At 44.9% G+C, this 17,472-nt stretch overlaps 1 protein-coding gene across 1 annotated transcript in view; it reads left to right on the top strand.

Annotated features, from left to right (window-relative positions):
* Positions 1 to 8,394: 8,394 nt before the first annotated feature.
* zgc:153675 (uncharacterized protein LOC768179 homolog) overlaps positions 8,395 to 17,472 on the top strand; it is a 30,453-nt gene continuing 21,375 nt past the window's right edge. Inside the window, exon 1 of the mRNA XM_060845631.1 lies at positions 8,395 to 8,522. Coding sequence (XP_060701614.1) covers positions 8,514 to 8,522 — 9 coding nt within the window. The 5' untranslated portion in view covers positions 8,395 to 8,513. The remainder of the gene's footprint in view (positions 8,523 to 17,472) is intronic.

The raw sequence follows: 17,472 nt of genomic DNA, 5'->3' as shown, positions 1-17,472 counted from the left end.
ATTTGTGCACTAAAAAGAAGAAAAAAATAAAAAAAAAATAAATGAGAGTTAACTTGTCACAGGCCACTCGGGTGTTTTCCTATCTTCCTGGTGGCGGAAATTAAAGATTTGTGCACTTTGTGTCTCTCACTGTGTCTCACACCTGAAAAAAAAGAACAGGAGTGTCCCCTTCACTGTTTGATCACACAGCATTGCCCTTTGATGTGAAGGGCACTGCTTGTCACTGGCCACTCGGGTGTTTCTTTTCTTCCTGGTGGTGGAAATTGAATGAAGATTTGTACACCTTGTGTCTCTCACTGTGTCTCACACCTGCACACACACAACATGGGTGCTGAGGGAAAAATAAGCACCACCGCAGTTAGGTGGCAGTGTGGGGGTAATAAAGGAAAGAAAAATGAATAAAAAAGAACAGGAGTGTCATTCACTCTTTGATCATGCAGCATTGCCCTTTGACGTGAAGGGCACTGCTTGTCACTGGCCACTCGGGTGTTTCTTTTCTTCCTGGTGGTGGAAATTGAATGAAGATTTGTACACCTTGTGTCTTTCACTGTGTCTCACACCTGCACACACAAAAAAAAAGAACAGGAGTGTCAGATATCCTGTTCACTCTGAGATCAGTGTCCAGGGTGCTCCATGTGTAAATAAACAGCGACAGAATACCGGCCTCTATGGAGTTATTTCAGTAGTGACAAGAGAAAAGCATGCACCTGAAAATCTTCTCTCACTACATTCATCTTTGAGTTGGGGTAAACATTTCTGGCATCATGCCATCACTTAGTAAGCTTGATTTGTTCAATTCTGCCGTCAAAGACTGGGCCCAGTATGTGAAAAGAATGCATTATTTTTCTGGGACATGACGTTGGGGTAGATGAAAAGCAACGAGTAATTCTCCTGACAGCCTGTGGATTCACAGCTTTCTTAGTTATTCAGAGTCTAATGTTTCCTTAGTCACCAGATACTAAAATCTGAGACACTATTGGTTTTACTTGGTACTTCAATAACCAGGGGAATCCGTATTGGGAGTTTTGATTAGGTTAAGATAACTGGCAGAGGCCTGTAACTTTGTTTTAGCCCTTATTGAGATGCTGACAGACCACTTAATATATAACCATGCAAAAGTGCCTACTAGCTAAAGCCTAACTGGACATCCAACAGGCAATACAACTGCCTTGATCATTGGAAAATGTGGCAAGTGGAACATATGAATTGCAAGGTATTTTGATGGAAATGGACACCCTTGTTAGTCTAACTGAGCTTGAGGAACACAACTTGAGTGAAGGCCATTGCATAGCCTTACTCAGGACATACGCTGAGCAGACAGACTCCAGGTCAGCCCACAGCAAAATCTCAAACAAAGCCAATCCTCGGCCAGAAGGTTAAAACTTTCTTCAGGATCAGGGTTGGCCATCTATTGTAGTTGCTGCTAGTAGGTGGACTCGAGACAGCAAGGCAGTCCTGCTAGACCGAAATTGAGTAAAAGTACACAAAGTCTCGTATCCAGGAGTGTGCACACCCTGGAAAGTCTACCTACATCTGGCTTGGATCAGTTAAATCACTTAGCAACATCCAAATCAGAATGAATCAAAATAAAATGACTGATTAAATGGTCACCTGGTTCTAATGAAGATTGATATCAGCACAGCCATTTCACTGATTGCAGAACAAGACTTTAACAAAATTTGTTTTGGACGCCAATCCTTAGACTGCACAAGACCTCTAGACTGTGGACCTATACCGGGGACCTTTTACAGGTGAAGGGTACAACTTTGGCCCTGGTCTCTTATGAGACATAGTTGGTTCATTACCACTGAATGTAGGAAAGGCTCAGGCCCAGTCTTGGTAGGATTAAATTGATTGAGAAATATTCACCTTGATTGGCTCAACATTTTCCGATTAGAAAATGGCTGCCTGAGTGAAGTCCTAATTAAATACCTCGACATTTTTTATGAAGATCTTGGGACTATTGAAGGAGCTAAGGCCACCTTGCATGTTGACCAGGCAGTCATTCCATGATTCTGAAAGAGCCTGCCCGGTGACATTTGCCTTATGTGCAAAAGTAGAGGCAGAGATCAGCAGGTTGGAAAGCGAATGAATCATCAAACCAGTCCAGCTTGTGGAATGGGCAGCACCAGTCGTACCGATTGTGAAACCCAAGGGGGTTGGTTCTCCTTTGCGGGGATTTTAAACACACAGTAAACTGCTTTTCACAGCTGGAGAAATACCCAATCCCTCACGTAGAGGATTTATATACAAAGCTGGTGGGGCAGGGAGTGCTGTCCTTCATGGAGCTGGATATGAGCCATGCATACCTGGAATTGCAGTTGGATGAGGATTCCTAGAACTTTGTTACAATTAATATCCATAAGAGTTTGTACAAATATATGGGATGGCTATTTTGCCTGTGCAATTTTTCATTGGACGATATAGAATATTTTACAAGGTCTACCACAGGTCACCACTTATCTAGATGACGTGCTAATAACAGGGAAGACCAATAGGGAGCACTCAGAGAACTTGGACATGGTCCTTAGACATTGCTTCCAGGTAGGCATATGCGTTAGAAGGGGAAAATTGTATAATCCAGGCACCCCTCATGACCCACTTGGGCTACAGAGTCAACAAGACTGTGTTACACCTTTTGGAAACTAAAGTGAGGGTGATCAAAGGTGCCCCGGTCACATGCCTGTACTGGAACTTAAGTCTTTCCTTGTGCTGGTGAATTATTACCTAAGTTCATACATAACCTGGCCTCCATCCTGGCACCTTTACATCAACACTTAAAAAAGCATCAGCCTTGGAGGTGGTTGCGTAGCCAACCCAGAGCTTTCAGGGAATTGAAGAAACAGCTAGCATCGTCTAAAGTGTTAGCACACTGTAATCCCAAGTGAGATCTGGTTTTACATGTAATGCCTCCTTGTACAGCATTGGGGTAGTATTAGCTCATGGTGGCCCAATGGTGATGAATGCCCCTTAGTGTATGCATCCAGGACTTTGGCTAATGTAGAGCGTAAAAACACCCAGATAGAGAAGGAAGATTTGGCCGTCATATTTGGAGTCAGGAAGTTCCACCAATATCTTTATGGATGTAAATTTGTAATAATAACAGACTGCAAGTCTGGTCAACTGAAAGAGGACAAGGCAGTGCCACCCATCGCTTCAGGCCAAATTCAGCCATGGGCTCTAATACTAAATACATATGATTACAAGTTGGAACACCATCTAGGAGGCCAAGTTGTAATGTGGATGCATCGAGCCACCTTCCACATGTGGATGCGCCACTGGTGATACTGCCACTGAAAGAGTCTGCAAAATTTTAAAATTTTCTGGATACACCTCCAGTCACAGCTGACAATCTCAAACTTCGGATGCAGAAGGATCCGGTCCTGGCAAAACTGAGACAGGCTGGTGGGGATGTGGGAAACTAAAGGGCCATCACAAGCAGAACTGAAACCTTACCGGAGCTGGGAAGACCAGATCACAGTAGAGGGTGGCATATTATTATGGGAAACAAGAGTGATTGTTCCAAGTAAAGGGCTCTGCCAGATACGGCTGAACTCCACTTGGATTATTCAGGGGTTTCCAAAATGAAGATGTGGGTGAGAAGTCATGTCTGGTGTCCAGAATTGAATGCAGACATAGCCGACATTGATAGGGCAGTGCCCAGAGCGCCCACAAGGATAAAATGTATTACCAGTAGCTCCCCCGTATTTGTGGGAATGGCCACGTAAACCTTGGACTGGATTAAACATCGACCCTGCTGTTCATTTTATGGGCTTAATGTTCTTACTCAGTTTGGACACCCAAAGTGGCTGGATGTGTACAGAGTTCATTTGTCAAACACAGGAATGACAATAGAAAAACTGCAGGCATCTTTTGCAATTCACGGACTCCTGGAAGTGTTGGCCAGAGATAACCAGCCATTGTTTACCAGCAGGGAATTGAATATTTCTGAAAATTGAAAGGTATTTGACGTATAAAGACAGCTCCATACCATTCATTATCCAATGGTCTAGGAGAGATTCCACTCCAAACTTTGAAGACAGGCTGAAAGAAACAGCCTACAGCTTCATAAGGTACCAAACTGTCAGAGTTCCTATTTGATTGTAGGATCATCCCTCAAGCAACCACAGGGATAGCTCCAACAGAGTTGCTAATGAGGAGAAAACTCCACCAAAGATTAATCTTCCTGGACCTGGGGTGCAGGGTGAAACAATATCGGGAACACCAATGCTGGATACAAGACTCCTCTAAGTGAGAGAGACCATTTCCTTCAGAGGATGAAGTTGGGTTCTGAAACTATGGGAATGGACGGGTAAGAGATGTGGTCGATGCAAGGGCAAGTCCAGTGATGTATAAAGTTCAGATTTTTAAAAACTTTCATCACGTGATGAGGGCATTGCTGGCTACGTCAGCGTTTATTGCCCATCCCTAAATGCCCAACCACACAGCTGTGGGTCTGGAGTCACATGTAGGTCAGACCAGGTAAGGATGGCAGTTTCCTTCCCTAAAGGACATTAGTGAACTAGATGGGGTTTTTCTGACAATCGACAGTGGATTCATGGTCATCATTAGGCTCTTGATTCCAGATTTTTATTGATTTCAAATTCCACCATCTGCCACAATGGGATTCAAAGCCAGGTCCCCAGAACATGAGATGTGCCATTCCTCAATAAGTACGTAGACCAAATGAAAGCTGCAAATGCTAAGGGAGAAAAGATTTCCCAGCATCTCGATTGCCTTTCTGAGTGTTCCAGAACCTGTAGGTTCTCCCTCTCAGTTAAGCGTTGAAGATAACTCAGAATTTGAGATGGACATGGTGGATGTTGTCGCCCTGATGCCTTTGCTGCCGAAGGAAGAGAATGAATTTCTTCTGAGATGCTCTGGGTACAAGAGGCAAACCACTGTGTGTTAAATGCCACCCATATCACAGGCAGAGTTGGAGGAGCCTAACCTGGTACTAAAATGCCCCAGGAAGAACTACAATACAAAGAACCAGTTCATGTGCTTGGCCTCAGAGAGGGAGGGACGTAACGAGGTCAGTCAGGTGGACCTCATAAAATAGGAGTTCCCGGATTGGGGTTGTTAATCTGGTCCAATCAGGGAGTCCTGGCTAGCAGATGAGAACAGGAGTGTCAGAGGTTCTGCTCACTCTGAGGGAGCTGGATCAGTGTCAAGGCCTCTCCACGTGTAAATAAAGGGTGCCTTAGTGACAGAATACTAGTCTCTGTGCAATTATTTCAATGGGAATGGGAGATGGATAGGAACAGCCATCACATAAGAAAGGGATGTATTATAGACCCCCTAATAGTCAGAGGGAAATTGAGAAACAAATTTGTAAGGAAATCTCAGTTATCTGTAAGAATAATAGGGTGGCTATGGTAGGGGATTTTAACTTTTCAAACATAGACTGGGACTGCCATAGTGTTAAGGGTTTAGATGGAGAGGAATTTGTTAAGTGTATACAAGAAAATTTTCTGATTCAATATGTGGATATACCTACTACAGAAGGTTCAAAACTTGGCCTACTCTTGGGAAATAAGGCAGGGCAGGTGACTGAGGTGTCAGTGGGGGAGCACTTTGGAGCCAGCAACCATAATTCTATTAGTTTAAATAGTGATGGAAAAGTTGAAGTTCTAAATTAGAGGAAGGCTAACTTTGATGGTATTAGGCAAGAACTTTCAAAAGCTGATTGGGGGCAGATGTTCACAGGTAAAGGGACGTCTGGAAAATGGGAAGCCTTCAGGAATGAGATAACGAGAGTCAAGAGACAGTATATTCCTGTCAGGGTGAAAGGGAAGGCTGGTAAGTGTAGAGAATGCTGGATGACTAAAGAAATTGAGGGTTTGGTTAAGAAAAAGAAGGAAGCATATGCCAGGTATAGACAGGATAGATCGAGTGAATCCTTAGAAAAGTATAAACAGCAGTAGGGGTATACTTATAATGGAAATCAGGAAGGCAAAAAGGGGACATGAGATAGCTTTGACAAATAGAGTTAAGGAGAATCTAAAGGGCTTTTATAAATATATTAAGGACAAAAGGGTAACTAGGGAGAGAATAGGGCCCCTCAAAGATCAGCAAGGCGGCCTTTGTGTGGAGCCACAGATGGGGGAGATACTAAACGAGCATTTTGCATCAGTATTTACTGTGGAAAAAGATATGGAAGGTATAGACTGTAGGGAAATAGATGGTGACATCTTGCAAAATGTCCATATTACAGAGGAGGAAGTGCTGGATGTCTTGAAATGCATAAAAGTGGATAAATCCCCAGGACGTGATCAGGTGTACCCGAGAACTCTGTGGGAAGCTAGAGAAGTGATTGCTGGGCCTCTTGCTGAGATATTTGGAACACTGATAATTACAGGTGAAGTTCCGGAAGACTGGAGGTTGGCTAACGTGGTGCCCCTGTTTAAGAAAGGTGGTAAGGACAAGCCAGGGAACTATAGACCAGTGAGCCTGATATCGGTGGTGGATAAGTTGTTGGAGGGAATCCTGAGGGACAGGATGTACATGTGTTTGGAAAGGCAAGGACTGATTAGGGATGGCTTTGTGCGTGGGAAATCATGTCTCACATACTTGATTGAGTTTTTTTTGAAGAAGTAACAAAGAGGATTAATGAAGACAGAGCAGTGGACGTGATCTATAAGGCGTTTGACAAAGTTCCTCCAGGAGATTGGTTAGCAAAGTTAGATCTCATGGAATACAGGGAGAACTAGCCATTTGGATACAGAACTGGCTCAGAGGTAGAAGACAGAGGGTGGTGGTGGAGGGTTGTTTTTCAGACTGGAGGCCTGTGACCAGTGAAGGGTTACATGGATCGGTGCTGGGTCCACTACTTTTAATCATTTATATAAATGATTTGGATGTGAGCATATGAGGTATAGTTAGCAAGTTTGCAAATGACACCAAAATTGGAGGTGTAGTGGACAGTGAAGAGGGTTACCTCAGATTAAAACAGGATCTGGACCAGATGGGCCAATGGGCTGAGAATGGCAGATGGAGTTTAATTCAGATAAATGCGAGGTGCTGCATTTTGGGAAAGCAAATCTGAGCAGGACTTATACACTTTATGGTAAGGTCCTAGGGAGTGTTGCTGAACAAAGAGACCTTGGAGTGCAGGTTCATAGTTCCTTGAAAGTGGAGTCGCAGGTAGATAGCATAGTGAAGGCGTTTGGTATGCTTTCTTTTATTGGTCAGAGTATTGAGTACAGGAGTTGGGAGGTCATGTTGCAGCTGTCCAGGACATTGGTTAGGCCGCTGTTGGAATATTGCGTTCAATTCTGGCCTCCTTCCTATCGGAAGGACTTTGGGAAACTTGAAAAGGTTCAGAAAAGATTTACAAGGATGTTGCCAGGGTTGGAGGATTTGAGCTATCAGGAGAGGTTGGGTAGGGCTGGGGCTGTTTTCCCTGGAGCGTCAGAGGCTGAGGGGTGACCTTATAGAGGTTTATAAAATCATTAAGGGCATGGTTAGGATAAATAGACAAAGTCTTTTCCTGGGGTGGGGGAGTCCAGAATTAGAGGGCAAAGGTTTACAGTGAGAGGGGAAAGATTTTTTTTCATATGTTTTTCATGCAGAGGGTGGTACATGTATGGAATAAGCTGATAGAGGAAGTGGTGGAGGCTGCTACAATTGCAACACCCTCAAGGTATCTGGATGGGTACGTGAATAGGAAGGGTTTGGAGGAATATGGGCTGGGTGCCAGCAGGTGGGAGTAGATTGGGTTGGGATATCTGGTCAGCATGGATGGGTTGGACTGAAGGGTCTGTTTCCAGTGCTGTACATCTCTATGACTCTATGATCACCTCCCTCCCACCTTGCCTTTCCCACTGGATTGTGTAAAATTTTGGACCATCTAATTCAATCGACTTTGAAAGAGCCCCGATCGAAGAAATGGCTGATGATTTACAGCAAGTAACCCACAGTGTATCAATAATCGCAGCAGGTCCAAGAATTGATCAATATTTACAGGAGGTCTGGCTGACTTTGTAAATGTGGACGGAGTGACCCAAAATCTCGTGAACAGGGGAGTATGTCAATATTGACAATAAATAGTTTTACAAAAGCTTGCAAAAAGGATCAAAATTAACATTGGCTGCCCGAGGGTGAGTCAATATTTACTGGGGATTGCTGCATGCAGACTAATCTGTGTGGGATAACAGCAGTCAGTTGAAATTAGCCTTTTCACAGAGAGTTCCACCTTTTGTGTGTGTGTGTGTGTGTGAGAGAGAGAGGTAAAGGAGCAGATGGGTTTGCAGTCGGTGTGGGTACCCTTCCCAGAGCCCCAAACACAGACATCTGTGCAGAGACGGTTAACAGACTTTGTTTTTTTAGTGTAGTTTAGTTTTTTTTTGCGCTGTAGTTGACGCCACGTCCGGTTGTAGTGTGGGGTGGAGCGCCACGTCGGCAGCGTTGGATTTGCAGAGGGACCGGGAAAGTGTTTGTGAGAGACCGGGGTTGAGGGAGCCTGCAGCGGCGTTCCCCCGATCACCAGAGCCGGGGAAGCATACCGCAGAATGGTGAAGGTAGGACAGCCCTTAATGGTCACAGAGCAAAAATAACACAACTCTGTGGGTTTTTCTGTGTCTGGAGAAAGTTCTCAAATTTTAAATTGTTTATTGATCTGCTCGACTCAGTTGCATTGTTTAAAAAGCATAGCAAGGACCAGTTCCTCAATGCTCCTATCAACATGTTTCCGAAACTTTTACCAATAAGCGGTCGGGCAGGGTTGCCCTTATTTACGGAGCTAAAAGATCTCCTCTCTCTCTCTCTCTCTCTCCCAAAACCTGTTCCAAATGTTTGCAGCAGGAAAGGATTGTTCATTGCCCGGAGTCACCACGAGGTAAAAGCGACACGCTTTGTACATTTCGGTGCACTTTGTGAACCTGCGCTGTATGTTTGCAAACACGTCCAATCTATGTATACAAACGCTTTGATATGTGTCCAACTCAGACACAGTTTGCCCCACTCCCATCATCTCAGGTCGGCAGTGACAAGTCAGCGCTGCCATGTCACCATGGGGAGGGGAGATGGGGCGGTTAACTTCGCTCCCTTCCCTCGACCATCTGCAATTGCCTTTGTCTGTTTTTATCTCTTTGTCTTGTGTTATAGCATCTGCTGTTGGATTGTTGTCGGAAACATTACAGAACTCAATTAGCAGGAGGTGTCTGCCTTAGTCGTTGACCGAAATGGGGGAAAAGGTGATCTGTTAGTAGGCAATTGTACAGTTATTTTGAAACCTGTAATGCTTTCTTACCTAGGTGAGGGGGAACCAGTGAAGCGGTATAAATTTGGATTTTCAGTGCCATAGTAAAACGTTGTGCTATAATATGAGGGGCCATGGGTTTGGGGTAACTGTTAGCATTGTCAATGAATTTTTGAAGGAAGAAACTGGTCATTTTTCGGTTGCTAAATTTTTACTGGTGGGATCTCACAAGAGCCAGCACTTGGGGCTTTGGAGGATTTACAGTCTGTATGATTTAGGGGAGGGGACTGAGAGTTAGGCATCCAACTTTGATATTGGTACAAAGCCAAGTGGGAGGGTAAGCACTGAGGAGGACACGGACAGCAAAGGAATATATCCAGATTAGGTGAACGACAGCCTACTTATGTTGTGTGGTAAAATAGAAACACTTGAAATGTTTTACAAGGTCAACCACCATTTAAATTTGTGTCATTGTAAACAAAATATAGAAAGCACACTGATTATATTTAGGCAAGGGGTGCATTGGCTAATGTAAAGTGGTTGATTAAGAAGGACTTGCTTCAACTGGACTGGGCTGTGTAAGACCAGACCTGGAGAACTCTTTACATCTCCACATGGTGAGACAGATAACTGCCTTCAGAGGGAATGCAGCTAAGAATCATAGATTCCCTACAGTGTGGAAACAGGCCTTTCAGCCCAACAAGTCCACACCGACCCTCGGAGCATCCCACCTAGATCCATTCCCCTCACCTATTACTCTACATTTACCCTGACTAATGCACCTAGTCTACACATCCCTGAACACTATGGACAATTTAGCATGGGCAACTGACCTAACCAGCACATCTTTGGATTGTGGGAGGAAACCTGTCTGGACAAAAGATTCACCAGATTGGTTTTTTTAGATTAGATTACTTAGTGTGGAAACAGGCCCTTCGGCCCAACAAGTCCACACCGACCCGCCGAAGCGAAACCCACCCATACCCCTACATTTACCCCTTACCTAACACTACGGGCAATTTTAGCATGGCCAATTCACCTGACCCGCACATCTTTAGACTGTGGGAGGAAACCGGAGCACCCGGAGGAAACCCACGCAGACACAGGGAGAACGTGCAAACTCCACACAGTCAGTCGCCTGAGTCGGGAATTGAACCCGGGTCTCAGGCGCTGTGAGGCAGCAGTGCTAATCACTGTGCCACCGTGCCGCCCGTTTCTGGGATGGAAGTGTTGTCCTATGAGGAGAGACTGAACTGGTTGAGCCTGTACTTGAATTTCGAGGAACGAGAGGGAATTTCACTGAGACATGAGATTTTGAGGAGGTTTGGTGCTCAAAGTTTGTGAGAATATTTGTAGCTTGGGTGCTCGTTGTTGTGGTTCTGTTCGCCAAGCTGGGAGTTTTTGTTGCAAACATTTCGTCCCCTTTCTAGGTGACATCCTCAGTGCTTGGGAGCTTCCTGTGAAGTGCTTCTGTGCTGATTCCTCCGGCATTTATAGTGGTTTGAATCTGCCGCTTCCGGTTGTCAGTTGCTGTCCGCTGCAGTGGCCGGTATATAGGGTCTAGGTCGATGTGTCTGTTTGGTGCCTTAGTGGCTATTTCCAGTCACTGAAAATTTAAGAGTCAGTGAGGACTGCAGATGCTGGCAGCCAGAGTTAATAGATATGGAGCTGGGGAAGCACAGCAGGTCAGCATCGAAGGAGCAGGAAAGTTGGTGTTTCAGGCTGAGCCTTTTCCTGCTCCTCTGATGCTGTCTGACCTGCTTTGCTTCTCCAGCTCCATATCTATTGACACGGAAACTTTAAGAACTGGGGCCACTGTCTTATGATGAAGGGTCAACAATATAGGACTGAGGTGAAGGGAAGTTTCTTCACAGTGGGCTGTGAAGAATTCTCTGTAATTCTAATCCTTCGAGGACTATGGAACCTTTAGTAGTTGAATGTATTCAAGGCTGAGATCAAAAATCGATAAACTAAGGGAGTCATGGGATTTGGAAACAGACGGAGTTGAAGATCAGCCACAATCTTAAGTGGTAGCCTGGAATGTGGGTCATATTTCTTGTTTTGCTTGCAATAACAGCAAAACCTCATTCAGTTGGAGTTCATTAAATGAATATCCACAATTCAAAGCAACTAGGTGTTAAAGAGGTGACTGTCCTTCAAACAATGTACCTGTAAGGGTCAATGCTCAATGCAAAATGGGTTGATGAGATTAGGGAGTTTAGCTTATTAACATGTCTCCAGATGATTCACAGTCATACTAAGAGATAAAATCTGATGCTGAACTGCTTAAGGAGGTTGCAGAACACATGACCAAAAGTCTGATTTTAAGCTGTGTTTGGGAGGAGGGGTTGTGGGGTGGGGAGGGGAGTGAGAAGAGTTTGAGAGAAAGCATTCTGGGACTTGAGGCCAAGAAAAAAACTGGTGTGACTGCAAATGGTGGTCTGAGCAGCACAAGAGGGCAGAATTGGAGGAAGACAGAATCTTTGGTTGGGCTGCAAGAGGTAACAGACAAAGGGACGGGAAAGGATATTGTGGTACATGAACACCAGGCTCAGGGTTTTACATTAAAAATTTATTTCTGGTCGTGGGTATTTCAACCCTGCTGACTGCAGATATTTAGAAACTTGTTGGTGGAATTGAGGGATTGCTTTTATGACTGAACCTTCAGCAGCAAGAACCATTGCTTACTGGAAGAAGGTGTCTGTGTACGTATGTGTGTTCATATTGCAATCAGGAGGATGGAATTGGCACATTTCCAGATGGCATTGTGAGTCATGGTTCTCCCTATACCCTCAGCAGGATGTTTAATCCCTGGGCCAAGTTTTGGGTCCAGGTTCGGCAGTTGCTAGTTATATTAGACTTTGTGTTAGGTCACAAAGGCTTCTCCCTGCACATAATGGCTAGAGGCAGAAAGACAATTCCTGAGTGATTGCAGAGCAAGAGACAAACCAGCAAGGAAATGATTACTGTTTGTTTCTCAGACACCCTCCCTCGGTAAGTTGATTATTGCTTTTCTTAAAGGCTGGTTGGTAACGTCCTTCCAAATCAGAAGCTTGTTGTGGATTCACATTCCGCACCAGGAGCCGAGCATAAAAAATCTAAGCTGAGGGCAGGACTGAGGGAGTGTTGCATCATTGGAGGTGCCTTCCTTCAGATGAGTTGAAAAAGAATTGCTCCATCTGTCCCCTCCCTGTGGACATTGAGAGTTCCCATTGCAGTCTCCCTCAACAATGTTCATCCCCTCAGCCAGGTTGCGATAATCAAATTGCAACATCTGACCATCATTCGAAAGACCCCGAGCACTTTACATCAGTAGGCATTTCGACAACTAACAACATTTTACTGCACTTCATTCTCTGTCTTCCTCCTCAAGATTGAAAATGACTTTCTTCCACTTGGGGCTTGAGTCCTGAGGTGACTAAAGAGTCTGGGTGCACACAGCCTACCACAGGTAGGGAAGGTGTTTAAAGAAACAGTTATTGGGATGCCCAGGTTTTTGCATGCTCCTTCCACACAGGCTTCACCTGGGCCTATTGAAAATGCTTAAGATGATTGGCAATTTCACAGACACTACTTTGCCAGTTAGCACTACCTTGGGCAAGGCTTTCCCACACATCAGTGGGGATATTACATACAGCACAGAAACAGATCCTTTGGTTCAACTCGTCCAAGCTGACCAGATATCCTAACCTAATCTAGTCCCGTTTGCCAGCACTTGGCCCATATCCCTCCAAACCCTTCCTTTTCATATACCTATACAATTGCCTTTTAAATGTTGTAATTGTACCAGCCTCCACCACTTCCTCTGGCAGCTCATTCTATACACACCACCCTCTGCGTGAAAAAATTGCCCCTTAGGTCCCTTTTATATCTTTCCCCTCTCACCCTAAACCTATGCCCTCTAGTTCTGGACTCCCCCATCCCAGGGAAATGACCTTGTCTACTTATCCTATCCATGCCCCTCATGATTTTATAAACCTCTGAGGTCACCCCTCAGCCTTTGATGCTCCAGGGAAAGCAGCCCCAGCCTGTTCAGCCTCTCTCTAGAGTTCAGATCCTCGAACCCTGACAACATACTTAAATCCTTTTTGAACCCTTTCAAGTTTCACAACATCCTTCCGATAGGAAGAAGACCAGAATTGCATGCAACATTCCCAAGGTGGTCTAACTAATGTAATGTACAGCCGCAACATGACCTCCCAGCTCCTATACTCAATGCTCTGACCAATAAATGAAAGCATGCCTAATGCCTCCTTCACTATGCGACTCCACTTTCAAGGAGCTATGAACCTGTACTCCAAGGTACCTTTTTCAGCAACGCTCCCCAGGATTTACTATTAAGTGTATAAGTCCTGCTCTGATTTGCTTTTCCAAAATGCAGCACCTTACAGTTGTCTAAATTAAACTCCATCTGCCACTTCTCAGCCTGTTGGTTGATCTGATCAAGATCCCATTGTACTCTGAGGTATTTGCCTTCCTGCTAACCACTTGCTGTGATGCAGTTCAGATTGGAAAGTTTGTTATGGAAGTCTAGTATTCGGCATGTGGCCTACCAGATGCAGCTGATCACCAGTATTGCACAGATTACAGGCAATTTGAGCTGAAGAGAGGACGCTGATACTGGAGTGCTGACTGGACTTGCAAGTTTTTGTGGAGGCATTGCTGCTGATATTTCTCGAGATTTTGAAGTCTGCTGTACATTGTCCATATATGGTCCAAATTGCCACATAGTGTATGGCTGGTAACACTACCTCCCTGGAGAGCAGGAACTCGGTGCTGGGTTTGAGGTCTTTGTTGTCAAACATTCTGTTCCTCAGATGGCTGAGGTTGTATACGTGACTGGCAATGATGTTGAATTTCATCCTCATTGAGTGGAGATGCCTGAGGAAAAATAAATTATTTAGTGGCCCACCAATAGTTGGTCAGTGGTGTCCAGCAGGAGAAAGGTCTTTGTCTCCTGGATGTCTTTCCAGAAGATGATGGTTTAGAGCTCACCCTCAAAGTATGCACACACACACAACGGTTCTCTGTCTAGTGTAGCTCTTTGATAGAGGATGTGGTGGTCTTGGTTCTGGACTGGAGCTGATGCAATCTGAACTCAATCCTGCTCATCCTGTTGAGAAGCTCCAATCCAGCAAGAAGCTTCATGGAGAAGGGGTAGAGGAAATCGAGAAGGGTGTTGGTGCGATGATGCAACTTGACCCCAGTTTGCACGCATTGTGTCTGTGGATCCACTGGTCAGGATCACCGCTCACATGTTGTGCATATTGTTCTGTGGACAGCTAAATTTGAGGAGGGCATTTCATAATCCATCGTATTTGATAGGGTCCCAGACATCTGTGAAGTTGAATAAAGCCATATATAGCTCTCTGCACTTTTCTTGGACTTGCCTTGCTGTGAAGAGCATCTTCATTGTGCCCCTGGATGGATGGAATCTACATTGTGACTCTGGGAGCAGCTGTTCAGCCACGAGGAGGAAGTGGCTGAGGACGGTTTTTCCAATGGCCTTCTCTGAGATGGACAGCGGGGAGATTGCATGGGTGTTCCCACAATCGGTCTACTCTCCATTCTTGAAGGTGGCCATAGTTACAGCACCTCGAAGACCCGCTGGTGTGTTCTCCTCCATCCAGGTGAGGGAGGTGAGGTCATGTGCTCAGAGAGCTGCTCTACTGTACCTTAGTAACTCGCCAGGGATTCTCTAAATAAACCTGTTGCACTATAACCTGATGATGTGTGATTTTTTAACTTTGTTCACCCCAGTCCAACACGGGCACCTCCAAATCAAAATTGAGTTGAGACAACAGCAGGCTTGAGGCACTGAATGGCCTACTCTTGCCTCTGTATTCTCTTCAGAAGATACTGATTGTCACTGAAGCACTATGCTATTATATAGGATGAGGATTAGGTCATTCAGCCTCTTGTCCTCTTCCACCATTCAATGAGATCGTGGCTGATCTGTGCCCTAACTCCGTACACCTGCCTGTGGCCCATATCCCTTAATACTTTTGCGTAAATAGGGCATTTAGCTTACTTGCTTTCATTGCTTAGTCTTTTGAGTATAGGAGTTGTGACGTCAAGTTGAGGTTGTACAGGACGTTGGTGAGGGCTCTTCTGGAACACTGTGTCCATTTCTGGTCACCCTGTTATAGGAAGAATATTATTAAGCTGGAGAGGGTCAGAAGAGATTTAGCACACGTTGGATGTGGAGGTTTGAGTTATAAGAGCCTGGATAGACTGGGGCTTTCACCAGAGCATAGGCGATTGAAAAGTGACCTCATAGAGGTTTATAAAACGTGAGAGGTATGGAGGGATTATTAGTCAATGTCTGTTCCTTAGGATGGCAGATTTCAAGACTAGGCCACTACATTTTTAAGGTGAGAGGAGAGAGATTTATAAAAGACATGAGGCAAATTTTTTACACAGAAAGTGGTTTGTGTGTGGACTGAGTTCCCTGAGGAAGTGGTGAATGTAGGCACAGTTATAATGTTTAAAAGACACTTGGGTAAGTATATGCATATGAAACGTTTGGAGGGATATAGGCCAGAAGCAGGCAGGTGGGACTTGTTTAATTTGGGACTATGTTCGGCATGGACTGGTTAGATTGAAGGGCGTGTTTCTGTGCTGTATCACTCTGACTCCATAACAACCATTCCTGTATCCACTGCTGTTTGTGGGAGAGCGTTCCAAACATCTACCATCCTTTGTGTGTAGAAGTGCTTCCTAACTTCTCTCCTGAAGAATCCAGTCCTAATTGTCAGACTATGCCCCGGTTCTAAAATTCCCAACCAGTAGAAGTAGTTTCTTTTGCTACCCTGATAATATCTTGAAGACTTTGATCAAATCACTCCTTAACATTCTACATTGTAGAGGAAGCAGACTTAATTTGAATAATTTCACCTCATAACTATCCTTTGAAATCCAGGTGGTATTCTTGTAAACCGACATTGTACTCCCTCCAAGGTCAATATATCCTTCCTAACATGTGGTGTCCAGATCTGCACTCCGTGCTCCAAGTGTGATTAACTAGAGTTTGCATAACTGCATACTTCACAGTCCAGGCAGTTCTGTCCATCCCATTCCTCCCATGTGACCATTCCTCATGTGAGTGTGAATTTTGAGTGTGGGTGAATCTTTTGTCATGGTTGGTGTAAGAAAGAAGAAAACAAAAAAATAGCACAGCCCAATTGATATAAATCTGGGTAACACTCTCTCATGCACATGCATACAGACAAAATTATACTCTACACATGCCCAAGGTGGCTCAGTGGTTAGCACTGCTGCCTCAGCTCCAGGGACCTGGGCTCAGTTCCACCTTCGGGCGACTGTGTGGAGTTTGCACATTCTCCCTGTGTCTGTGTGGGTTTCCTCTGGATGCTCCGGTTTCCTGCCATAGTCTAAAGATGTGCAGGTTAGGTGGATCGGCCATGTTAAATTGCCCATAGTGTCCAGGGCTGTGCAGGCCAGGTAGAATAGCTATGGGAAATGTAGGGTTACAGGAATGGGTCTGGGTAGGGATGCTCTTCGGAGGGTTGGTGTGGACTCAATGGGCCGAATGGCCTGCTTCTGCACTGTAGAGATTTTATGAATATGTATATAATGCTGGTACAAGTGTTTGCATGTGCTGTGAAGGGATATTTATCTGAACCAGGACTCTTGTGCAGTTTAATGTTTTCCAAGCCTCCTTTGCTCTGATTCACTTCAGCCATTTTTGGTGTACGTTTATTCCCCTTTGCTGTGGGAATTACCCACCACAACTGAGACTGGTGCAGTCTTCCTGTTCCTCCAGCTCTTCACATTTTTAAAAATTCATTCTTGGGATGAGGTCATTGCCGGGCTGGGCCAGCATTTATTGCCCATCCCTGATTGGCTAGAGGGTTGTTAAGAGTCAACCACATTGCTCTGGGTCGAGAGTCGCATATAGGCCAGACCAGGTAAGGATGGCAGTTTCCTTCCCTAAATGTCGTCAGTGAACCAAACGGGGTTTTTCCAGCAATTGATAATGGATTCATGGTCATTATTCGACTCTTAATTCCAGATGTTATTGAATTCAAATTCCACCATCTGCCATGGTGGGATTTGAACCCAGGCCCACAGAACATTACCAGGGTGTCTGGATTAATAGTCCAGCAATAATACTATGGGGCCATTGGCTCCCCTTTAAGGGCAGATGTGCACTTTGTTTGGGTGTCAGCCTAGTTTAATGGTAGCACCATTGCCTCTGAGTCATAAGGTTGTGGCTTCTACTCAGCCTACAGTGACTTCAGCCTGTA

This window comes from Hemiscyllium ocellatum, chromosome 26 (assembly GCF_020745735.1).
Source record: "Hemiscyllium ocellatum isolate sHemOce1 chromosome 26, sHemOce1.pat.X.cur, whole genome shotgun sequence".
Classification (NCBI taxonomy): domain Eukaryota; kingdom Metazoa; phylum Chordata; class Chondrichthyes; order Orectolobiformes; family Hemiscylliidae; genus Hemiscyllium; species Hemiscyllium ocellatum.
The sequence above is the reverse complement of the archived record's forward strand: the minus strand, read 5'-3'. Positions and strand labels throughout refer to the sequence as shown.